A 26,106-nucleotide genomic window follows, 5' to 3' on the forward strand; every position below is an offset into this window, starting at 1 on the left:
TGCATTAATCTACTCGTATGCATAACTTGTTTCTGCACATTTCTCACATGTAGTTACCCTGCATGCATATACACACACAAATACAACGTTTTTGTTTTTGCCTTACACTAACGAAACAATCACCTGGGTTGTGGCTGTAACTGGACTCCCAAGATCCGAACACTATTCCATTAAACACACTTATTTCCCACAGATTAGAACACCAATCCGTTAAACAAGCTTACATAAATAAACACAAACTAGTTTGCATCATCATTGTCACACACTTGGCCGTAAAAGAAAAGACGGGTCCTTTCATCTCTCAGAAGCCAGGCAGCTTTAGAGAACGCTCAGTATTCCGTTACCGACATTATTCAATGACATCAGTTCACTGATGTGCACGAATAAAATATACAACTAGGACTTTGTCCCCCGAAATGCTACGTAGCTTAATGAGGATTACTTTTACTTCAATACAGCAAGCCACAATACCTACCACATCCCACAGTACTAAGAACTAAAAGTAATTATTTGGGAAACCAGCAGTCCTCCATTCCCCAAGTTTACAACAATAACAAACGTGTACGTTATAGGACAATCAAAGCATTACTGTTGTTAATGGAATACTGTACCAAGACGTGCTTTACTTAAAAGAGACAAGCAGACAGCAGTCCCCTAATGATCGTACTATTTATGACAACCGGCTCCCGGAAATGTATGGGGGGAAAAAACATATCTGGAGACCAGGAGCATGCAGTCTGACAGTGCAAGCACTGAGATCGGCTCGTGCAAAGTCAATTGTAAATTACAGGTTTTGTAAGATACAGCGTCAATCATTCCGGGCACGCCCACAAAACACAGTAGTCGTACCTAATTTGACTGTAAATATCACATGCTTGGATGTTTGGGAGTGAAAGAAGGCGTGCTGCTATCTTCGCTTTTCTTCTTTTTAAGTGTTGTACTCTCTACGTTCGCAGCAAACGCAAGAGATGGAGGAGAACATTGCTACCGATTGTATAGTGGTGAGTGACAGTAACTTTAACCTCCTATTACAGTTTATGTGGCTTACTTAGTTTACCGTTTGCTCTTGTGGTACTAATGGATGGCGGAAGTAGCACGCGCTTGATCTTTTCGTTGCCAGGTTGATATGATCCCGCCTGCTTGAACTTGGCCTTGGAGCGATTTTTGTGGGCGCGCATTTCATGTTCTTGTGGTGTAATGCACGTTTCCTTGATAATTTTGGAATGTTAACTCATAAAGCTTGATGAGAGGATAACGTCTTGCTGGAACAGCGGTTCACTTTATAGTAGATGTTAAAATGACTCTTGCAGTAGTGACAATATTCTAACGTTTATTAAGAGTGATACTTTTATCGGTATTGTACTGGAATACTCTTGGTTCGTGGTTTGCTGATTTTATTGGGCTATGTGTTCTGGGGGGGTCGTCCGTAGGTGGTGCAGATCGTTCGCACGTGCGTACTAAGTAGCTGTGGAGTGAACTGAATTAATTTCATTCATCGGTGTATTTGGAGATTAAATCCGGCTAGTCTTAGTAGGCTGTGTTATTTATTGATCGCTGAACCATACTGTTTTAAGATTCTCGCCTAAACAGGTCTTATCTCTCAACCTCTGAGCCCAAGAAATCTTGACAGAGCCCGACATAATGGGGCTATAAAGGCCCGGACATGGGGACAGATATTGCGATTATAAACTTAGAACGTTGCTACAGTAACGTGGTATAATTCTTAAGGATATAAAGTTTGCATGGGTAACATTCTGCGCAGAAATGCCGGTGCGGTAGTGTTCCAATCCAAAGCCATATTATTCACTAATGATTCCTTAGATCATCCCAAGTGATTTGCCAGAAAAGGGAAATTGTATGAGGAACAGACCGAAATTTCGAGGCAAAAATCTGGACATTTGAGAGCGATGCAACATGGGTCTTTTTAAAATCTAGGCCAGTATCTTAAGTGTATATACAGGTTTTGGTATCCAAAGTTAACTTTTTTCAAGGGTATATGTAGGCCGGGGCTTGGGTGGAGAAGCATTTACACGCTGTCTGTGTCCATTAGAAACGTAGGTGCTAGACCAGACTTAATGTGTGTAATTTTGATACCCGGCGGTGTGCAATGACTATATCGCTTTTTCAAGTTAGGTTAACTTCAGGCTGTAACTCTTGAGATACGTCAGCCCAATCCCAATCTTGTCACCTATTTCTTAATAGGTTCATACTAGGCTATCTGCCCAAGGGCATTTATAAGCCTAGCCCATAGTTATTTGACTTTTGCCACCCCTTTAGTTTGAATAAAACTATGCCTATTATTTTGCTGTGCCTCTGTCAAGCAGTGACACTGAAGTAATCCTTGGGGTATATCTGCCATCCCCCATCCATTGGTCAAGATTCCTCTTGAACAAGGCCAGCGAGGTGCTCTGCCTCGCATGTACCGGGATTTTGTTCCACAGCATAGGGAGTCTCTGGGTGATGAATCTGTCTCTCCAGCACGTTCTATTAATAACCGTGTCAAGGTTTAAGTCTCCCGCCCTTGTGGGATCAATGTTATTGCTGGTAGTGCTGTTAGAACCCACAAATGTCTGTCAGTCCAATCCCATCTGTAATTTTATTGCTGGTAGTGCTGTTAGAACCCACACATTTCTGCTGGTATATAAAGTAGTCTGTCAAACACTTCAACACACTCATCTGTTGCATACGCACATCTGCAAAGCTATGTTATCTGGTGTGTTGTGTGGTTTTTTTTTTGGCTGAGAAAATTATGCGTATATGTAGTGTGTATTGGTCTGTGTGTGTGTGCGCTCATCTGAGTTCCAGTGTATACGAGAGAGACTCTCTGCCTCTCCTTGTATGTGCATATAGCCTTGGAGGGCGTTATTGTGCTTTAGGGTGTTTGTAAAATTGTTTAATTTTTTTCTTACTGTATTTTTTATATATTTTTGATGTAAATAGTTCCACTGGCTAATGTTTCAAAGTTGCTGTAATATATGTAAATGGTGTTGGAAGTATTTTACATCCAAAATATAACACTTTAAAAGTATATCCAGGTGTTTATTTTTTGGTCCCTTAATCCTAAAACGTTTTGTTTGTTGCCAGTCACTGGAGATTTGCTGTCTCCCATCTAATTATCTAGGTTGTGTTTGAATGGAGTCAGTGAGGAGTTCTGTTAAATGTGAATAGGAAGTCTGTTCCAGAGAAGCAGCAGTTTCTGGGAGACTCCTCAAACTTTGTCAAATGTGTCTGGTTTTCCAGATCATTACTGATTTTTGCCTCTTATTTTTACCCTATCCTCCTAAAAGATTTTTTGGTAAATCCCACCACTCGTAGTTTAATAAGTTTTGATTAATGTCCTCATTTTTAAAAGTGAATTAATGTTTAAAAATGGTCTTTTATTGTGGAGCTTTGCCCACCCCCTATTTGGCTTTGGTTCTTTGAGCAAAGACATTTGAGAACTGTGCATATTGGTAACCTTGCAACACTTTTTTTTTTTTTTTTTTTAATTAGTATTTACCTAACTTCATGTAGTTACTAATTGGTGAGCATAAATGTTCAACATTTGCCAGTTAAATATAAGGGGGTGGAGGTTGAGGGGGAGCAATAGTCCCTCGCATACATGAATCTTGACTCTCTCTCTGTGTGTGTGTGTGTGTGTGTGTGTGTGTGTGTGTGTGTGTGTGTATATATATATATATATATATATATATATATATATATATATATATATATATATATATATATATATATATATACATACATACATACATACATACATACATATATTTATATAAACGCACACATTCAGAATCTGAATTCCAGTAACACTAAAAAAACGCACATGTTTAGGGAAGGGTAGAATAAATAAATGCATACGCATGCAGAGTTGCGGTTGTCATCAGTATAATTTTTCCCCATTTTACATGGAGTTGGACTGTTAATGTCAACTTCCACCTTTTCTGTTTTGGAATCACTTTTCTACCTTCGATAGTTCTGCCTTCCTATTACAGGTCTTCTGTCTTACAGTCCATCTCTTAGCTGGTGTCATTGTCCCTTCTTGCTTTTCTGTCTCTCTCGTATCTGCTTTACCAGATTGCTGTTGCCTTTTCTGTGCATATGACTGAACCATTGTAGTCTCTTCTGCTTGACCTTTACAGTCGGAGCTGCTTTGGCTTCTGTTTCTATGTCCTCATTACTTAATTTTTTCCACATTCTACAGTATATATCTTACTACGCACCTTGGGATTTCACCCCCATTATCTCAGGCTTCTTCAGCTGCTTTTCCTTCTCAGCTGAGATTTGTGCCCTACATCAACACTGATTGCACTATTTTTTTTTTCATTTTGCCCTCTCTCAGCTTTTGTATTCTGCTGTCCTGCAGTAACCTTGACACTGCAATACCTCTGATTTCTTACTGCTATTCTTATTCAGACTTTCTTCTACTCAACAATGCCGCCTTGATATTTAAAACTGTTATTTTGTTCCACTGTCTTCCTGTCTGTTTTCAGTTTTCTGATTTCCCTTTGCTGCTGTCGCAGCTGGACTCTGCCAAACCTAGGGCACACAGGATGAAACATTCAATTTCTCCTGTTATTTGCTGAGGGTCCTTTTCAGAGTCTGGTTGTAGTGTCACATAATCTGCATACAGTAGCTTATTTAGTCTGTTTTCACGGACCATTTTGCTGATGTAGTATCTCACCAGCATGAGCAGCGGTCTGCTCCAAGATGAATCTCAGTGCACCCCTCTCCCTCTGCAAACCCCTCTTAGTCCAAACGCTGTTCATGTTTGTGTCATTGGGTCCCTCTCTATTGTCGGAATGAATGCAGGATATGACTGCCTTTTGTTGAACACATTACCAAACTGACACTTTGATAAACAGTGTATCCAAAATAATCCTCAGTGTCGTGACAAAGGGAAATACTGCCATCCCAGCTAGCTGGAGTGTCGTGACAAAGGGAAATACTGCCATCCCAGCTAGCTGGAATTTTGTAAATAATTCTATGTCATTTGTGAATATCAGCATGATTCATATGCTTGTGTTGTGTATATATTAAACTGCTGGTACAGAATGCTGAGCCTAGATGTGTGACCACAGCGTGCCCTGCTGGATTAGAGCAGACATGTATATAAACTATTGTATATGTGTAAATGTATATAAACTATTGTATATGTGTAAATGTATGTTTTAATAGTGAGAACTAGAACATAGAGGGTTAACTTGCAAAACTTCAAGAAAATAGTTGAAATTAAATTGTTATGATTGTGCTATAAGTTTCAATGCAGCAAGGAGAGAGAGAGGATGTCTAGAATTAGGGTGCTTTCTGCATTGTTTCTTTCAGCAGTTGCAAAGATATGAGAGAGGTATTTTTCACAGGGATATGCTAAAATGTTGGTAGTTTCTGACACTGGGGTTTTAGCTTGGGAACTAAAGTCAGGTGACAAAGTGATGTCATCCAAGCTAACCCAGCAGCAATATGCGAGATATTAATTTAAGAACTCTCTCAAAGAAACTGTGCATTTTGTGTTTTGTCTTTGACCTGATAAGAACATCCACTCACCACTTCTGTCTGCTTGTTGTTCTGTAAGTCAGTTTTTAGGCATAGTAACTCTTTGGAAAAAAAAAAAGATAGGAATATAGTAAAATATAGCTTAGATGTTGTCTTCATTTGAAACTGTCCTGCAATGTTTTAAATATTTCCTGTGATTTTGAACTCTGATTACTTACTTGGTATTTATTGTCTTGTTCTTTAATTATTAAATATATTTAAACATTTCAGTTGTGGCTGGCGTGTTTAGACAGATTTAAGCTATTAGAGTATTTGCATATCTATTTAGTAACACTGTACAGGCCAGTCCTTATAGCCTGATTCTTGGTCAAACTACCACTAATAACAGTACACAGTAGGACTGGACACCCTTTAAGGGGCTTAAAGTAGCTGATAGAGTGGCTGGTCGCAGTTGGAACTACTTGTAGTCTGGGCAGAAGGGGGCATGGCTAGTAAACCTGTGCCAGCCTTTCCCAGAAGTGTGTGTATATAAATCACGTCTCTGTGTGTGTCTCTGCTATTTGGGCAGGGACACGAAGCACTGGTTGGACAGAGAGGGTACTGGGAATCTTGGTTTGGCCATCAGCTGAGATCTCAACCATATAGCTGTGCCAGTGCGGAGTCTTATTTGGGGATCTGGAGAAAGAAGGAGAAACCAGCCTCAGACTGACTGTGATCTCTGTGTGCTCTTAAGGGAAATTGCACTTCACTGTGTGTGTACTTGTCATCCTCCCAGTGTGTACATACCCCACTGTTCCCATTGGTGAGGATTGAGGCTCCTTGATTACTGGGGCGTCACAGTCCTAGCACAATCCTATACTCATATTTACATATCTCTTAATATAAACGTTTCCAGACTAATAAACATACATGTCACTGTCTTATTTTGCACCATATTAATTTTCTTCCATATTCATTTTGTCCATTTTGGTCCACATTGTAAAGATAATGGCAAAATGTACACTATTTTAAGAAAATATACATCTTGTTTTTCCCTTATCTAACAAGCGTCTCTCCAACTGCTTTAATTCCTTATAATACCTAGCATATGTGATTGTTTGTTTATTTTAGTTTGTTTACCGGGGGAGTACACTTATTATAGACCATTTGCATGGACAGCTTGGGTGAAGACATTAAAAAAAAAAACAAATTCACAGAGTAATCACAGAAGGTAGGTGATACTATAGACTATTGATACAATATGTAAGTAATAGCAAAGTAAAAAATCAAATGTGAATTATTACAGTAATAAATATGAGAGGAAAGCCACAGCTGGGAACAGAGGATCAAAGTAGAAGAGATGCACGTGAGGAGGGAGTTGGGTTATGTATCGAGTGGGAAAAACACTCGCAGTCAGATTTTTGATGAAGGTGTCTCTTGAGTTGAACTTACAAGGTGAGGAAAGAGAACTTCTTTAAGGTGGGGTGGAGGGACTGCCAGAGTTTGGGTGCAAGAATTGAGAAGGAATTGTCAGTACAAAGCTGTAAAGTTTGGGGTTTCTGGAGTGAGCGAGTTAACTGAGAGGGGCTGCGGAGGTTGTAGGTAGTTGTTGGTTTTGTTCTAGAGTTTGGCTGCAAGAGGTGGAAAGGCACCTGGCTGAATTAGTTTGAAAACAAGTTAGCTCAGCTCTATAGAAGACTAGTACCATTTCGCCTTGGAGAGAATGATGGAATGATATTCCTGAAGGGAGGACCTGGAAATGAATCTGCAGGTTTTCTTTTCAATGGACTGTGGAGTGGGTGAGGTTTTATTTTTTGTTTTGCAGGCTATGATGGAGAGCCTTTTTTAAGGTTGAGAAAGGGATATAATTTCCAGGACCAGAATAAAAAAATACAACTTTTTTTTTTTTTTGTTTTCAGTACGACTTTGGAAGTTAAGTGACTGGTCTAGCCATAAACCTAAATATTTAAAGGATGTGGTTGTTTCTGTTGGGCAGCTACTGAGATCTGCAATGTTGAGATTGTCTCTTTTGGCCTTTGTGAGGTTCCATATTATTTTTTTTAGAGTGGTTTAGGAGTAGAGTATGGTTGTTTAGCCAAGAACTGAGGGAGCAGAGGTCAGACTGAAGTTGGGTTTTAATAGTTGAATGTTAAGGAATGGATCAAAGAATAACCATGTCCTCTGCATATAGAAAAATAGGAAGGTTAGAGAGATCACATAGGGCAGCTTAATACAGATAGAAAACAAAAGGGGGGCAAGTATGGATCCTTGGAGCACTCCTCTGGTAAGGGGTGCTGGCGGCGATAGGGATGGGCCTAAGACCTGCTTTAGAAATATTGGGGCTAATACAGACTTAGAGGGAGAGAAGGACCAGGAAGTGGTCAATTAGTTGAAAAGCTTTGGTAAGGTCAAAGAAGATTCCTCCTGAAAGGTTTCTTTTATCCTTGTTGAGAAGGACCTCATCTGTAAGTGACCATAGTGCTGTCATTGTCCTCCAGCTAGGCCTGAATCCATGCCGTTAAAATGAGGAGGTAATACTTTTGGATGTAAGTGGGCATTTGGTTGTAGATCAGTTTTTCAAGTGTTTTCCCAAGGGTGGGGAGGATGGAGAGAGAGGGCAGAAGTAGGAGGTATTTACTGGCTGAGTCTGTTTGGGAAGGGATTTAACCAGAGCAGTTTTTCATATGTCTGTCTTGTATTTTGAATTAAGTAGAGATTACAAATATGTAGAAGAGGTGTGGCAGGGAACTCTTTGCAGAGTCATCTAAACCAAGGGAGGAGGTTGTCTACACCATGGGGTGCTTCCAAGGGTGTGTTTTTAGAAGTGGAACAATTTTTTGTGTGATTTTCCTAAAAATGGAAGAGGGGGATAAAAGGAAGGGGTGAGCTGAGTTGAGGGGGTGGTAGAGGTTGCAGTACTAGGGAGGTGGCTGAATTCTTTCTGAGTCAAAGGTTCAGAGTTGGCCTTGAGAAGTGTTAGAGGCGGTGGAATCTATGGATATATGGTGTATGAGACTTATTGCATGACAAAAATGTTTGGGTTTGCCTAGCAAAACAAATTACTTGATTTTGAAGTAGTTGGTTTTGTACCTGTGTATGGCTTGGTTGCATAAAGAGGTAGAGGCAGTATGATTTTTTTGGTGAGGGGTTTTGCTTCCATGAAGACCATGCATTGTTTACAAGTTTGAGTAGAGCTTTTCAGTACGGTGATTAGCCAGGGGGGTTTGTTGTATTTGAAGAGACACTGTGTGAGAGGGAAGTATTTGTCTTAAAGTCGAAGGAGTGTTTGTGTCAGAGCTGTTGTAGCCAAGCTGGGGTTCGGAAGGCTGGTAATGGGAGCCCAGTCAAAAGTTGCTAGTTGTTTTTTGAGGTTGTCTGTATTGATGGTGAATCTAGGTATGGAGATAACTAGTTTAGGGGGGCAGTTTTGGTTACTGGTCAGTGATCACTGAAGAACAGATATATTGGAGATGAGGGTAGGGTTGTTAGTTATTAGCAGATCCCAGAGGGAATGGTTGTTGTTTGGAGATTTGGATGAATAGCATTATTTTTTTTAACTCCTTCATTGAATTATCAGTTGTGACCTAGGCAAATTTACAGTTATGTAAAAGTGATCAAACTGTATTAAGTTCATGTTTGTAAACATTATAATTCACATATATTGCTATGTATCATAAGCAACATTATATACATAATTCAGTTCTTGGCTTTTTTAACAAGAAACCTCTTTATTAAACCATCACTTACGACATAAGTAATTATACATTTTATATAAATGAAAACAAAGCACACCGACAGAATCCTAGTTGAAGCATTTTACATTACAAACCATGGTGACGCACTCCCAGTTGCAAACGTTGTGTATCAGTTCTAATCTACCCACTCATTTTTAAACATCACATAGCTCATTTAAGTTCTGCCTTCTTTTAAACCTTATTCCTCCCCATGTATTGCTCCCACAATTCCCATTTCCCCCGTTGTTTGCTCCTTACCTTTTCTGAAGATTGCAATTGTTTTACCTCTGTTACTGTTTTCACTATTTCTAGTACAGTTTTGATTTTCATTTTCTAGTAATTGCTTTTTTGGCAACAACCATAATTAGACACAGCAAGGCCTTACAGAATCAGAATTGCCTATGCATGGTGGTATAGCTCAGAAAAATCATCTCCCTTGTCACACCAATCGTCCCACCCAACATCTCTGACAGTGCATCCCGCAAGGAATCCTTACCCTGCACTCCCAGAAAATATGTTCCCAATTGCCTCTTTCTTCCCCGTCATGCCTCCAACACTTGCCTACCTGAGGAAATTTTTTCTGGAGTCTACTTGGGGTATAAAAATATATAAAATTTTCCAAGCAAAAATCCTAAATCTTCTTATGTTTTGTTGCATATTTTGGAGGCATACATAGATCCTGCCATTGTTTCGTTGTGAATTGCTTATCCATTCTCTCTTCCCAATCCTTTCTAACCTCCTCTGATTCTTAAGTTATCATACAATACTGTATATACATTACTCATTTCTTTTTTAATGACAGCTTCTGTTCTGCATTTTACTAAAAACTGTAGCAGTGCTGGTCTTTCTTTTAGGACCCCTTATTTCTTTCCCCCTGCCTTACCGATCAAGGATTGGTATCTTAGTATAGACAGTCTTTAACCTGCATTCAAGCTCAATTCTTGGCATCTTCCCATTCTGTCATATTTCCTTTTCTAGTTATTTGCTCCCAATACCTTGGTTTCTTTGCCAGTTTTCCCCAATAAATTCTAGCCGTCTCTTGCATATTGTCTACATCCCTAATTGCTTTCATCCCAATCAGTAGAATCTCCTTTCTCCATTCCTGTGTTGGCTTAGTTCTAGGGTTCATAGGAGATTACTAGGCTATTGGCCCCGAGAGGCCCTTATAAGCCTAGCTGAGTTTAGCCCATGTTTAGACAAATCGGCACCTAGTGCCCCTGTCCAGCAGGGACACGAGTAGAATCCCAGGGGTATATTTTCTGTTTCCCATCTAGTTATCCAGATTGTGCTTAAAAATGGATAGAGGTACTCTGCTTGATGTGTAGAGGGAGTCTATTCCATAGATGGGGAGTCTCTGGGACACAAATATGTCCCGCCAACAAGTCTTGTTAAGATACTTTCTGCCACTTTTATAGATGCAGTATTCTGTACAATTTGTTGTTCTCCTTAAAGGCCTGCATCCAAAATCCCAGTCCCTCCTTGTGTCTTGAGCTACCCCTGTTTTATCATTATCTCTTTCCACTTTGAATTATAGTTTTCTGCTTGTGCTGTGTATAGTAGCCTTAACTGTGTGGCTTTGAAATATCCCTTCAAATTGGGTAGCCCTAATGTGGATGGGTAGCATCATTGACTGGCTGTATAAGGTTGATATTGGCTAGGCATTCAGCACTGTCATTGTTCTGATAGAATAAGGGATTTAAATTTGAGAGACTTGTGGAAGAAGGTATGCAACTGCTATTAAAGAGTGACTGATCTTCCAGGAAGGAAGTTTTAGAAGGATCTAGTTGAGATTAGTATCTGAGGAGGTATTCGCATGTGCAGTGATAATTGGTTTAAGGTGGTTTCTGTTAAGAATGAGTGCCCCACCTTGTCTACTGCAAGGTCAGGTGTCTTGGAGGTATTTTTAGGAGGGAGATAGTTGTTGAAAATTAGGATTTTTGTTTTGAACTACTTTCCGGTGACAACTGTATGTTGGTGAGTGGGTTGTAAGGAAAGTGCTTGCTTTATCAAGTTTATTAGAGATAATTTGGGTGTTAAGTAATGCAGAAGAGAGGGTGTTAGTGTTGGGAAAGGTTATGTGGTGGGAGGGACCTGGACTGGATTCAATGTTGGATGTGAGGAGGAGTATGAGCAGGATAGGGATACATTTATGGAGATGTTTGGTAAGTTTGAGATGGGATTGCTGGGATTTGGTAGGTTTGGAGTAGATGAGGTAATGGGATGGTGAAGCAGGAGCCGAGTGAGAATTGTAGGTGGTGAATGGTGGGTATGACTGGGTGGGGCAGGTCTTGGTGTTCAGGTGAGTGATTGTGGGTCTTTGTGGTATTCTAGGGTAGCGTAGGTTGAGAAGTGGGAGAAGAGATTGTGTTGATGGTGAAACGTAGTGTATAAGATGGTTAAGGTGGAGAAGCCTTGTGGAGTTGGAAAAGGAGTTCTGAAAGTAAGAGGATGGAGTTTGTGAGGATGGGAGAGGACAAGAGAGTGTATATTGGAAGATGAAGAGGCTGAGAATGAAGTTTGTTTTTTGATGGATTTAAATGAAGATTGTGATGAAACTGTGTGAAAGTTTAGGGTAGGAAAATATCACAATGAGTTTGCTGAGGAATTAGAATGTAGCTTTAGTGAAGTTGTGTGTCCCTTTTAATGGGTGGACAGATGTGGGAGAAGGAGGGAGGAAACAGTGATGTAGAAATTGAAGAGCCTGGGGAATTAGAGGTGGGAGAAAACCATAGTGGGACACCTCCCGTCGGTGGAATCAATTGATGAAGGTGTGCAAGGTGAATGCAGGAGATGTAGAGACCACACAGGCCCAAGCACAACAGTGTTCAGACAAACGGGCTGCATTTCCTCAAGTGCCTGCGAGGCAACTAGGACTCATTATCTTGTTTAATCTGAAGTTCACCTTGCACACTTGTTTCTTATCCCGAAGGTGTACAGCCATAGTTTTACCAATTAAGAGAACTTCGTTTTGGTTAGTTTCTCACACACCTGTTGTGCTTATGCCTGTGTGGTTTCACTGCATTTATGTACTGTTTTAACATTACTTGTGTAAACTGCTGCTTTTTCATACTGAGAGTTGTGTTTTCTGTTTGTGAGTGCTCTAGCCAACCTTTTCTGTGCATTTTTGATAATTGTCTGTTTACAGTTAAAAGCATTCTCGAGTCTGCTCTTTGATCAGTTTAAAACTTTCATTTAGTGGCTACAGCTAGGAACTGTAATTACCCACCCACCGTCCCTAGTGTTGTGTGTTGTTATACTTGGTGGCTTTGCAGTTGCCCGCCCATAGTGTATATTTGATCTGTGACACTCCTCCCAGTCTAGTGTCATTAGTTCACTCAATCTAATAGAGAACATTTGTGAAGGCCAACCCACTCAGATTCTTAACGTTGAATTAACTTCTGTTCCAGCTTTCTCCATTTCCACTTTACTGGGGAAAAAATTCTAAGCTTGCTTCCCCTTTTCCTGTGGCAGGTCTTGCCCAGATGTCCAGGACTGTTTGAGCTCCTAAGGCCCCCCCCCCCCAACTTGGGGTTAAACTATTCCTGGCATCATTAAAGTCTGTGCTTCAAAATTTCACTTGCAGCTAGCCAGCTTTTTAGTTTTAGCACTCGTCTGTTTCTTTGAGCTCAGCACTTGTTCAGAACTCATTGTAAGCACTAAATAAGTTACAAATTACTACAACACTCAACTTTCCTCACTTGTCTAGAGGAAAACAGTTTTCAGTACTTAATAAATAAGCACCTATTCAGGCATGTCTAAAAGCCAGTTCCCGGTGTTTTCTCCTGTCTACCAGATGAATCTGGGCATCTTGGGACAATGCGGCAGTTGCCTCATGTACACAGACAACCCTCTCCTCCTCCCATCCAACACTACGACCTGTGAGAGATGCACTTGTGTAGCCAAACTGGAAGCAAAGCTCTTTTCACCGAAGACTGGCCTAGACGGTCAAGAGGAGAAGGTAAACACTTGCACCGCACCACACATCACGTAGTCCCTCAAAACCTACACCACCAACACACACAAACGAGCACAAAACACACACCTACATTCGCGAAGGCTCTGTACAAATCTACCCAAACAGAGACCTCCAAAGCAGAAATGCAAGCAGCCTCCACCCCCCCCCCCAACACAACCCAAATGAGACATAGCCCACCTACTCAGTGTGCCACTCAACTACAGCCCATAAGGCATAACGTACCCAACACTCTAGTCATAGGTGACTCTGTAGTCAGGCACACTGATGTTCCACTCACCAGGCTAAACATGGAAAAAGTTACTGTCAGCTGCCTGTCTCCGCCACATAACGCACGCATTCAGGTCACTCCACAACAGGTACAAATATGACTTTGTCATTGCCCATGTTGGTGTGAATGACCTGAGACGTACCTCCCTGGACTACATGAAAAGAGACATGGAGGAGCTCTCCGATCTTGTAGCCCAGGCAGGTATGACCCTAGCCCTGAGTAGCATCCTGCCATCACCCAGAATGATACCACAGTACAAGGACAAAATTATTGACTTTAACAATTGGCTAAGCTTCTGGTGTCATTCTGAGGGAATCCAGTATCTGTCTGCCTGGGATGACATGATCAACGGACCACGCTGTTTTGCCAGAGATGGCCTGCACCTGTCTCCCTTGGTATTCTGGATACTGGCAAAGGCTCTTGCCGCCCCTGTAGTGCCTTTTTTAGGCAAGGTTCAAATGACAAATTCACCACCGTAACGGGTACAAGCAAGCAAAATCTCAGGGTAATGCTACTCAATGCTAGAAGTCTAAACCTCAAAATGTACTCTCGAGGCACTGCTTAAAATGGAGAACATTGACATCTGTGCAGTGACAGAGGCCTGATTCAAAGCTCCAGAGAGCACCCCTGCATTACCAGGCTATAATTCATACCACACCTTTCGGCCACCAAACCCGGACTGAAACACTAAAGGTGGAGGCGTGTCCATATTCATAAAGGATATCCACACCTCCAAGCTAGTTGCTCAGCATAATGCATCCGAGATTATCCAAGTTAACTAACTCTGGGCAAAACTGCAATCCAGATTGTAGCTTGCTACAGACCCCCCACCATGCCTCAGGATTCCCACTCCTCTTTTCTTGATACACTGGAAAATATTAAGGTACAAAGCAACACTCCTAATAATGGGTAATTTCAACTACCCTACCATTAACTGGGAAAACTACTTGTGTACCAACTCTTTTGCTCAACGTTTTCTGGAAATCCTCAATTCCAACGCCTTGGATCAACTTTTCCACACCCCACGAGGGGTAGCAATATCCTAGACCTGGTCATCACCAACATGGGTGGCCGGTGTTCCACACCAGAGGTCAGCTCCTCGTTGGTCAGATCCGACCACAAGCTAATTACCCTAGACATCCACATCCCGCTCCCACCCCCCATTAGGGAAACAACCGTAAAACATTTCTCCAAAGCCAACTTCATGCTTCTTAAGACTGAAGTGTCAAACTTCACGACACCCATGAAGATGGGCAATAGAAGTACGACTTCTGAATCCTACACAAATGCACTATATAAGCACTTACACGAGTGCATGGATCATGCTATCCCTAACGGAACCAAGATGCTAGCCTCCAAAAAAAGGAAGCCAATCTGGTGGTGGTCTGCCATAAACAAACTCTACAACAGAAGAAAGAAACTGTTGTAAAAAAGAGTAAAATACCACGATTGGAGGAACTCCCTGGTCAGCCTCAGTAAGAAGCTGAGATCCCTCATAAAATCCTCCACAAAGCTAGTTATGAAAACAAAATTGCCACTGAGTCTAAAGACCACCACAAAGCATTCTATAGCTATGTCAAGAATCTCAATGGCAACACTCAGATCTGCTCTGAGTTGCAGCACAATGACACTAAATATACAGAGCCAACTGATATTGCCAACATCCTGGCAGATGGGTTCAGTGCTAACTTTACCCCACTGTCGCCCCCTAAAGGGCCCATCTTTATACCGGAAGAGTGCAAAGTTCCTGTAATCACGGCTGCACAGGTAAAAACCTCACTCTCCAAAGCCAAGAACACAGCATCCATGGGACCTGACAACATCCCAGGCTGCCTTCTACATGAACTACAGAATGAACTGGCACCCCACCTATGTACCATGTTCAGTCATAGCCTCACCTCAGGCTTTGTGCCCTTCGGCGCACAGCGACAGTTATCCCACTCCACAAAGGGGGGGGTCACAACAGACCCCGGGAACTACCGCCCCATTAGCCTGACGAGCCTAGTCTGCAAGGCCTTGGAACATATCATCATGGAACTCATAAACAAAAACATTGAAGATCTCCAAACTCTGGACCCCACACAGTTTGGGTTTGTAAAAGGCAGATCATGTCTCCTAAACCTGATGGACTTCTTTGACGTAGTCACCAAAGCCATAGATGAGGGTAAGGTGGTTCACACAGCCTATCTAGATCTTGCCAAGGCATTCAACATCATCCCCCACTCTGGAATTATAGATAAACTCACTAAACTAGGTATAAATCCCTATGTCACAAGATGGGTTGCCAACTGGCTTACTGATGGAACCCACACTGTGAAAGTAGCAGACTCCAAATCGGACCAGTGACAAGTGGAGTACCACAGGGTTCAGTCCTGGGTCCTCTCTTGATGGCTTGTACTTCAGAGAAGTGGATACCAAACACAGAAGGTATTTGGCTAACTAAATTCGCAGATGACTGCAAACTAGGAGCCATAATCGAAACTATGTGGACATCCTACAAAAGGGCCTCACTCAGACAGATGCCTGGTGTCAAAGACATGGTCTTAAGCTCAATGCCAAAAGTGCATTGTCATCCCCTTTGGTAAAAACTCTGTATCTTTACTCCGCATATCGCCTACTCAGAGGCGATCTCTGCCTAACATACAAAGTCCAACCCAGAGCTGTTGGACATGCTGCACTTAAAGAAATCCCAATCCCTCCAAGCTACACGCTGTAGGGACCTAAACCTTGTCACCACAATAAACATAACATGCTGGAGGGATAGATTCCTGTTCCAGAGACTTTCCATACTCTGGAACAGACTACCTATCTATGTCAAACAGAGCTCCTCATTAGCACTCTTCAAGAAAAATCTTAATGATTGGATGGGTAATAGGAAATTCACCCCGGGGATCACTTCTGTGGTTCTGCTTGACAGGGGCACAGGAAAAATAATTTTCTTGGGTGGCTAAAGCCAGGGTACCTTTTTTGCTAGGCTTGTACAGGCCCTAGTGCCAATAGCCTTTTACCTATGAACCTATGAAAAAAGGGGGGTGGAGGAGTGAGAGAAACTAACCAAAACTAAATTCTCTTAATTGGTAAAACTATATCTATACACCTTTGTGATAAGAAACAAGTCTGCAAGGTGAACTTCAGATTAAACAAGCTAATGAGTCCTAGTTGCCTCGCAGGCACTTGAGTAAATGTAGCCCGTTTCCCTGAGTAATGAGGATGAGCTATTAAATTGCACTCTGCCAAGAAGAGGAGTAAGGAAGTTTTGAGCCTTTACAGCTTTATTTTTAAAATGTGGAACAGTGTTTCAGTAATAGATTTGAACAGAAGACATGCATTGATGGACTTGCCCGGGAACGGCCAGAAATTGCTTCTATGTCTGGGGGGGGGTCAGGAACAACACTGAATTCCCTCTCTGCAGTCAGCAAGTAATGCTGTAGCAAGTCTGTGTAAGAAAGTTAGGGATGTGAATTGGTGAGACAGTGTTGCAAAACAGCTTTATGCAAGCATTTAGTGTAGGAATGGATAGAGACTTAAAGACAGTGGAAGGGATGGAAAGCAGTCCAACTGTATTATAGAGGGTACAAAGGTCAGTACACCCCTGTTGGAAAAATAGTACTTTACATTTACAGAAAGTTCAACATTATATGCGGCATTTGAAGTATTTGTCATAAATGAGAATTACTCCCTGCATCCTATTTATTAGACAGCAAACAGTAACAGACAGTGTGACCTTTAGAAAATGTGGCATTGGGGGCATGGCCAAGGATGAACGCAGGATAGCAGCAGATTTCTTCAGCTCCACTAACATAACTACATTAACAGGAAATTATTACTTCAAAATTCAACTAATGGAATAATTTTTCTTTCTAAAAACGTTTGGAATATCAGTACCTTGAATAATATCTAAAAAAAAAGAAAGAAAATTTAACAATTTCTTGTCAGAAATCTTTTTGGAAATTTCTCTCTCATCACTTCTGTTCAGAATGAGTTCCAGCAAGGCTAACAGTCAGGATTCCAGCATTAAGAAAGAGCTTCAGACATTATTATCAACTATACAGCAACTAACAACTAAAATGGACAGACTGGATGTTAAAATTGATAACGTTATTGAGAAAACCACAAAACAAATGGATGTGCTACACCAAGATCTACAACATCCGAAAGCTCAGATAACGGGTATAGAAGAGACACTTATGGACAACAGAATTAAGGAAGAAGAAATAAACACTGAATTCTTATTGAAACAAAACACGCACCTTCAATCCAAACTAGATGACTTGGAAAACAGATCCAGACGCAACAATATAAGGATTTTTGGACTGCCAGAAAATATAGAAGGTAATAACATTACATCTTTTTTAAATACTTGGCTTCCCAAAACTTTAGATCTGTCAGAGGCATTTTCTTTTGGCATTGAAAGAGCCCATAGGTCTTTATCCATTTCTAATACAAATAAAAAGTATCCTAGATCAGTTATTGTAAGATTTTTATCATCTTATGACAGGGAAATTGTATTAAAATCTGCATGGGCTAAATCATCTATAAAAATTAATGAAGCAACTGTGCGCTTTGACTGACTATTCTGCTTTGGTAATATCAAAAAGAAAGGTCTTTTTACCATTAAGAAAGCACAGTTCAAAACTCATCTTTTATTTCCTTCCAAACTAAAAATCTTTTTACCTGATGGCCCTAGAATTTTTGAAGACTTGGACTCTGCTTTGTTGTATATTAAAACAAATAAAATAGAGGATATGGAATGGGCAAGTCCTTCGTTAAAGAGAATGGCAACAGAACTTCTTGGAAGACATCAGAGAAACAAAAAAGACTAAAAGACAAATGACGTGTTATATTTCTTTGAATTCTTTAATTACAGTTTCTGCATTTACAAGAAAACCACATATATCTTAATGATTTGTACAAAGTTATTTTACTGTGCAAGAACTGAAGTGTGTTTTATGAATAATCAAACTTTCATGAGGAACAAATAACCTGATATAAATCAACTTGTTTCTCTTTTGTGACAGACCTAAGGGTAGTAATATGATATATTTCCTTTCTTTTCTTATTTTAAATAGCACTCTCTTTAAACTAACATAAAGAAGAGGGAAGGGTTTTAAAATTATTTATGCTGTTTGAGTATTACTGCTATATATTATACTATGACTAAATTGCTTAAATACATGATATTGAATAATATGTCATGATATAACTGCAGTTGACTAGAACTAAAGCAGTTGTAAGTAATATGTCTCAGGTTTTACTTTATTAAAACAAACAGCAAGTAAATATCTATGTATATACATTTTTTTTTTCTCTCTCTTACAAGGTAACAAGGTTCTGATAATACTGATATGTGTTTGTAACATACTCTGAATGAGAAAATGAAATGGGACACACAAATATTGGTAATGATTATGTTAAATAATTGAAGGCTTGGTTTCACTGCCATAGAGACTGCAGTGACTTGTGAAGTGCTTCGAGAAGGTTTTACACTGTATAAATCCATTTGCATTCAAAATGAATGTTTATCACTTACTTTTATTAAAATTCCCGCCAGAATGTTATAAGAGACAATTTAAGTTATAGGTATCCTCGTGAATAGTGTCCTCGAGCCGTTTTTAAAGCTTCAACATCCAGAAAACACGCAGAGAAGCTGAAAGCAGCCATTTTGAACTTTGACCCCTGATTTCACACAGACTCATCGCAAATTCAAGAAGTAAACTGTTTCAGGAAGTAGAACCGCTGTAAATGCGGTATTGTGATGAAAAACGAAGTTTATGACAACAAAATGTGAGTTTTTCTTTATAATAATAATTTACTTATTTACGATGTAACTTATAAAATGCAAAAGTTATAATGATTTTAAATGGCATAATATGCCATAGTAAACAAATGAGAATTTAGAATGCATAGAAACTAAAACTCATGCATATATGATTTTGAAAGCTTATATAATTGCTGCACTTTAATGCATATGGATACACAATATTATAATGCATTTATTATAACAAACATAAACAAGTATGTGCATTATTACACATGTTATGGAGAATACTTCAGGCAGACTAGAGGGGTAGCGATGGGAGCAGCTTGTGCTCCCATCTTTGCCAACCTGGTGATGGCCGAATGGGAAACTGAAAGTGTTTTCAAAAGTTCTTATTTCAAGGACATTGCCCTTTATGTCAGATACCTTGACGACATCTTTATCTTATGGAAGGCATCTGAAGAGCGATTGGATGAATTTATGTTATATTTAAACCAGACAGTGGAGTTTCTTCAGTTCACCCATGAATATAGTCATCGAGAAATTTCTTTTTTGGATGTTCTCCTAAGGAAAAATGACAGTGGATTCACTTCCAGCACATATAGAAAACCAACTTTTTCTAACGACTATGTGCATTACAGTAGCAACCATCCACCACATGTCTTCAAAAATGTGTTGAAGGGTCAATGCATTCGTGTGGCCAGGATGTCGTCCAACCCACACATCCTGCGGTCAGAACTTGCATTGATTAGAGATATGTTTAACAAAAGAGCTTATCCTGATTATATGATCAATGAGGTTATAAACTATGTAATCGAAAATGGGGTAAAAAATATCCCCCATTATTAGGCATTTACAAACCACCCATCAGAGAGGGTACACATGAATCATCTGTAGGTAGGGTATGTGTTCTTATGTATTCGCCTAGTACACATATTATTAGACATCTTGGAGAGATATTGGCACACACTGAGTGTCTTAGACAAAGATCAGATCTTGGGTAACCAACCGAGAAGTGTATATAAAACAGCTCCCAATTTGAAAGCTTTATTGGAGAGGAATAGTCATGTGCAAAATAAACCAGCTATCTTCACAGGAACGGTGAAATGTGGCAATTGTAAACAATGCAAATATATCAATAGTAACAAAAGTATAAGATTAAATGATGTCTGTCATACCACCATCAAATGCTTGAGGGGTAACTGTAAGACCAAACAGGTGGTCTATTTGGCTGTCTGTAGTAAATGTAATGCCCATTATGTGGGTAAAACAGAGAGACAGCTGAACAGACGCATATATGAGCACCTATACAGAATAAGAAAGAGTGATACCAAAAATGCATTGTGCAAACACATAATGGAAAAGGGTGAAGAACATAGCTTTTTATTTTCTATAATAGAACAGGTGGATACTACTGTGTTTGGAGGGGATTGGAAAATGAAACTGTCAGCATGTGAAAGCAAATGGCAAATCCTAACAGATTCGACGAGACCACCTGGCCTCAATGAATTTATCAGCATAAAACCCTTTTTAGCTTTAGAGTAATTTTTTAACACATCATGGTAGGATGGTCCACCACCATGATCCACCAAATCTATTAATTTATATAATGCAATTCAACATCTACAATATATCATTTTTCAAAACTTTCTTATGTTTTTATAATACTTTTTTATGCTTATGTCATCTTAGTTAGAATTGTTTATGTATGATTTTTATATGCATTAGAGCTATGATTTTCTATTCTACACTTTAGATGTTACGCTGATTAAACGTTCCACCTATGTAGGTGAAATGTATTTTATGTATTTTAGAGAGAGTATATTGTATGTGAGCCTTTATACAATCTTATAATGTATTCTTTTATTTTATGTCATTATATCCTATTATTCATTTTTATTACATTACATTATTTATCACAGAAGTAACTTAGTGGCTCACGATTGTAGCTAATGTTTACAGAATTTTGAGTGTAGGGACTGTTTGTTTATTTATTTATTTGGCGCCTATTCAAACACTTTAATAGTTTAATTGTATGAGAGGCTGCTAATTGGATGTGTGGGTATAAATACCACGTTGCCAGTGAATATTTGATTGTTCTGATGAAGGCTGGGTCACAGCCGAAAGCGCTTAACTGAATTAATAAACCTTTTTGCTACTACCTTCCTTCGTTTTGGATTTTCCATTTTGGGACATTTCTTTCATCTTTTTTGGCGTCCTATAGACGAGCGGAGTTATCCTCTACCATTGTTCAGTTATTGTGTTTCTTAATTTATCTGGCGTGGTGTATCGAGATGGCAGAGGATTCACAACTCACAGCTTCATTGCCTAAGGATGCCATTCAGGAACTACGATCCGATCTCACGGCCTTGCAGGCAGAGGTACATAAACTTGTGTCTCTATTCAGCGAATTAGCATCTAACATGGTTAAACCTAAAGAGGGGATGCAACGTGGGGAATCTATGGAGCTGGTTCAGGCACAGCTTATTCATACCACCCTGGAGGATGATGCCGATGATCTCGCGACATGCAACGAGCCTACCACGCAAAAGCGGAACTTTGCGCAGAGACTGCAAATCTGTAATGGCGCCAGTACACCAGACTGTGGCTTTCCAAAAGTATTGGAAGGCACGGATGAAGCATTCGAATGTCAGGCGGAGATGAAGCAGTTAGCGGAGACTCAGGCAGCTAGTCGAGCTGCTAAAACACGCAATTTGGATTTAGAGCAGCATGAGGATGATTTCCTCTTAAGCGAACGGCATGAATTCGCAGAACAGGACTATACTTTTGATTTTAGTTTGTGTAAGAAGCGCCCAGACCATCAGGTTGGAGGGGCTCGACCGAAAACATATAAAAACAGTCACCACGGAGCAGCGACTGTAATGGACAATACAGGTACTGTAATTACACATGTGGGGAACATCCCCACGAGCTATAATAAATTTCATGTGCTTAAACAAACAGATTTGAGCCACCTCGATGATGGTCATATATCTAAGGGCTGCATTAGAAATACCAATAATGAAAAGGACATATTTGAAAAATTTCTATGTGAAGGACATGATTATTTTGAGAATGACATGAGAGATATGAAAGAGATTAATGGTAAGAAGGACACTCATAATATGTCCTTAAAAGAATGTATACTGGAGTATGGTAAAAAGCTTATTACCTACAAGAATACTAAGATAGATCGCAGCTATTTAATAAAATGTATTGCACTCAATATTGTACCAAAAGGTCTAAGATTTTTTAAGTTACCGTTGGGGATAAATTACACCTCAGAAGTTGAGCATGATTTTAACAAGCTATTTGATAGTTTCGGATGTGATTTTATGCAATTGTTTATTAAACATTTAGATGTTAAGATGAGTTTGCTAGTTGATGAATTAGAGAACCTCAACTTTGGTATTAGACAGCATTCTGAATTTAGTAGCTACAAGGAATTGTATGAGAAGCAATTTCATTATGCAGGAAATAGTGAGTCCAACATAGTGGATAGAAAGGCGAAGAAATTGCAACGTGATAAGGAAGCCTATAGGAATGACAGAGCCTATGTATGGCCAAGACAAAAGAATGTGGCCACACACAATAAGCATCCACTTAGGGGAAGTGAGGGAATTAAATCAGATAAGAAAGAAAATTTTCGGGGGGGAAGGTTTTATCCGGTATGGAGGGACACACAACCAAGATATTGAATACAAGTGTATCACATAATATTCCCATAGTTGAGGGCCTCTTGGTTGAAGTCCATACCTCGTCTACAGTTTGTGAATCTCCTCCACTTCACGAGAATTTGCCGACATCTTCTGGTGATGACACTCATCCCAGGATCATAACACATAGTGGGTTCAAGGTTTTTAACTACACGGACATGGACATCAATCCATCTTGTGCAGAACTTCTTGGTAAAGGTATGAAATTCATACCGACGAAGAGATGGAATTTAGTGGACAGTATCATAGAAATCAAGAAATATTGCAGGAAATTGAATTTGGCTTTATTTTTTGATAAGAATCCTGACGCAAAGAACACGGTGAAGGGCATAGCGGGCACTGCTCTCACCAAGAAAAGCACCTTCATACCAGCCCCTAATCCACATGTGCTGAACTATGAACAACTAGTTTGCAATGATATCTACTGGACATACCGGAACATGATCCGCAAGGGATATTATGACCATGATAATCTCACCTCTTCAGAGAGACAGTGTCTTACTGACCTGATTAACAACAACAACATCAGAGTTATGAAACCCGACAAGGGTGGTGGGGCGGTGATATTTTCCACAGAGGAATATAAATTGGAGATACATAACATCTTACACAATTCAGGAAACTATGAACACATTTCCTTGAATCAGGTCAACATCGGTCACAGCCGCATTGATCTCATCATTGAGGAGTTCCTCATTGACAATAGGATCTCCAACGAGGCCTATTCATTTCTAAAGGTAGATCATCCAGTGTTGGCCAAGATAGTGGGTATCCCCAAAATACACAAATCACTTCATCAACCACCCTTTCGTCCTATTGTTTCAGGTTCGAGGTCTAAAACATTCAAAATTGGACAACTCATTGACGGATGGCTCAAGAAGGTCTATGACAACATCCCACATATCATTAAAGATTCATGGAGATTCCTGGGGGCCATCACCAAGGATTTATGGGATCCTAATTTGATCTTCTTGACTGTTGATGTCGTAGATTTGTTCTCTTGCATACCTAGGATAGATGGCCTGGAATATTTTGAAAGAAGTCTCAAGAAATTTACGGTATTTTCATGGGAGAAAATTAGCCTTCTATGTGATATGATGTCGCTCGTGTTAGACCACAATTACATCTTATCCCAAGGAGAATACTTCAGGCAGACTAGAGGGGTAGCGATGGGAGCAGCTTGTGCTCCCATCTTTGCCAACCTGGTGATGGCCGAATGGAAACTGAAAGTGTTTTCAAAAGTTCTTATTTCAAGGACATTGCCCTTTATGTCAGATACCTTGACGACATCTTTATCTTATGGAAGGCATCTGAAGAGCGATTGGATGAATTTATGTTATATTTAAACCAGACAGTGGAGTTTCTTCAGTTCACCCATGAATATAGTCATCGAGAAATTTCTTTTTTGGATGTTCTCCTAAGGAAAAATGATAGTGGATTCACTTCCAGCACATATAGAAAACCAACTTTTTCTAACGACTATGTGCATTACAGTAGCAACCATCCACCACATGTCTTCAAAAATGTGTTGAAGGGTCAATGCATTCGTGTGGCCAGGATGTCGTCCAACCCACACATCCTGCGGTCAGAACTTGCATTGATTAGAGATATGTTTAACAAAAGAGCTTATCCTGATTATATGATCAATGAGGTTATAAACTATGTAATCGAACAATGGGGTAAAAAATATCCCCCATTATTAGGCATTTACAAACCACCCATCAGAGAGGGTACACATGAATCATCTGTAGGTAGGGTATGTGTTCTTATGTATTCGCCTAGTACACATATTATTAAAGACATCTTGGAGAGATATTGGCACACACTGAGTGTCTTAGACAAAGATCAGATCTTGGGTAACCAACCGAGAAGTGTATATAAAACAGCTCCCAATTTGAAAGCTTTATTGGAGAGGAATAGTCATGTGCAAAATAAACCAGCTATCTTCACAGGAACGGTGAAATGTGGCAATTGTAAACAATGCAAATATATCAATAGTAACAAAAGTATAAGATTAAATGATGTCTGTCATACCACCATCAAATGCTTGAGGGGTAACTGTAAGACCAAACAGGTGGTCTATTTGGCTGTCTGTAGTAAATGTAATGCCCATTATGTGGGTAAAACAGAGAGACAGCTGAACAGACGCATATATGAGCACCTATACAGAATAAGAAAGAGTGATACCAAAAATGCATTGTGCAAACACATAATGGAAAAGGGTGAAGAACATAGCTTTTTATTTTCTATAATAGAACAGGTGGATACTACTGTGTTTGGAGGGGATTGGAAAATGAAACTGTCAGCATGTGAAAGCAAATGGCAAATCCTAACAGATTCGACGAGACCACCTGGCCTCAATGAATTTATCAGCATAAAACCCTTTTTAGCTTTAGAGTAATTTTTTAACACATCATGGTAGGATGGTCCACCACCATGATCCACCAAATCTATTAATTTATATAATGCAATTCAACATCTACAATATATCATTTTTCCAAACTTTCTTATGTTTTTATAATACTTTTTTATGCTTATGTCATCGTAGTTAGAATTGTTTATGTATGATTTTTATATGCATTAGAGCTATGATTTTCTATTCTACACTTTAGATGTTACGCTGATTAAACGTTCCACCTATGTAGGTGAAATGTATTTTATGTATTTTAGAGAGAGTATATTGTATGTGAGCCTTTATACAATCTTATAATGTATTCTTTTATTTTATGTCATTATATCCTATTATTCATTTTTATTACATTACATTATTTATCACAGAAGTAACTTAGTGGCTCACGATTGTAGCTAATGTTTACAGAATTTTGAGTGTAGGGACTGTTTGTTTATTTATTTATTTGGCGCCTATTCAAACACTTTAATAGTTTAATTGTATGAGAGGCTGCTAATTGGATGTGTGGGTATAAATACCACGTTGCCAGTGAATATTTGATTGTTCTGATGAAGGCTGGGTCACAGCCGAAAGCGCTTAACTGAATTAATAAACCTTTTTGCTACTACCTTCCTTCGTTTCGGATTTTCCATTTTGGGACATTTCTTTCATCTTTTTTGGCGTCCTATAGACGAGCGGAGTTATCCTCTACCATTGTTCAATTATTATGATTCTATTACAGAAGAAAATGTCATGTGATACATTTTAAAGCTGCAATGCAGATATATAAGATATA

At 39.6% G+C, this 26,106-nt stretch overlaps 1 protein-coding gene across 2 annotated transcripts in view; it reads left to right on the forward strand.

The window, feature by feature from the left end:
• Positions 1 to 865: 865 nt before the first annotated feature.
• HPRT1 (hypoxanthine phosphoribosyltransferase 1) overlaps positions 866 to 26,106 on the forward strand; it is a 701,758-nt gene continuing 676,517 nt past the window's right edge. Inside the window, exon 1 of one of the 2 annotated variants that reach the window (XM_044057582.1) lies at positions 866 to 1,001. In XM_044057582.1, coding sequence (XP_043913517.1) covers positions 969 to 1,001 — 33 coding nt within the window. In that variant the 5' untranslated portion in view covers positions 866 to 968. The remainder of the gene's footprint in view (positions 1,002 to 26,106) is intronic. The other variant, XM_044057580.1, reaches the window with a different exon arrangement.

This window comes from Protopterus annectens, chromosome 15.part0 (assembly GCF_019279795.1).
Source record: "Protopterus annectens isolate FY-2018-M chromosome 15.part0, PAN1.0, whole genome shotgun sequence".
NCBI classification, from domain to species: domain Eukaryota; kingdom Metazoa; phylum Chordata; order Ceratodontiformes; family Protopteridae; genus Protopterus; species Protopterus annectens.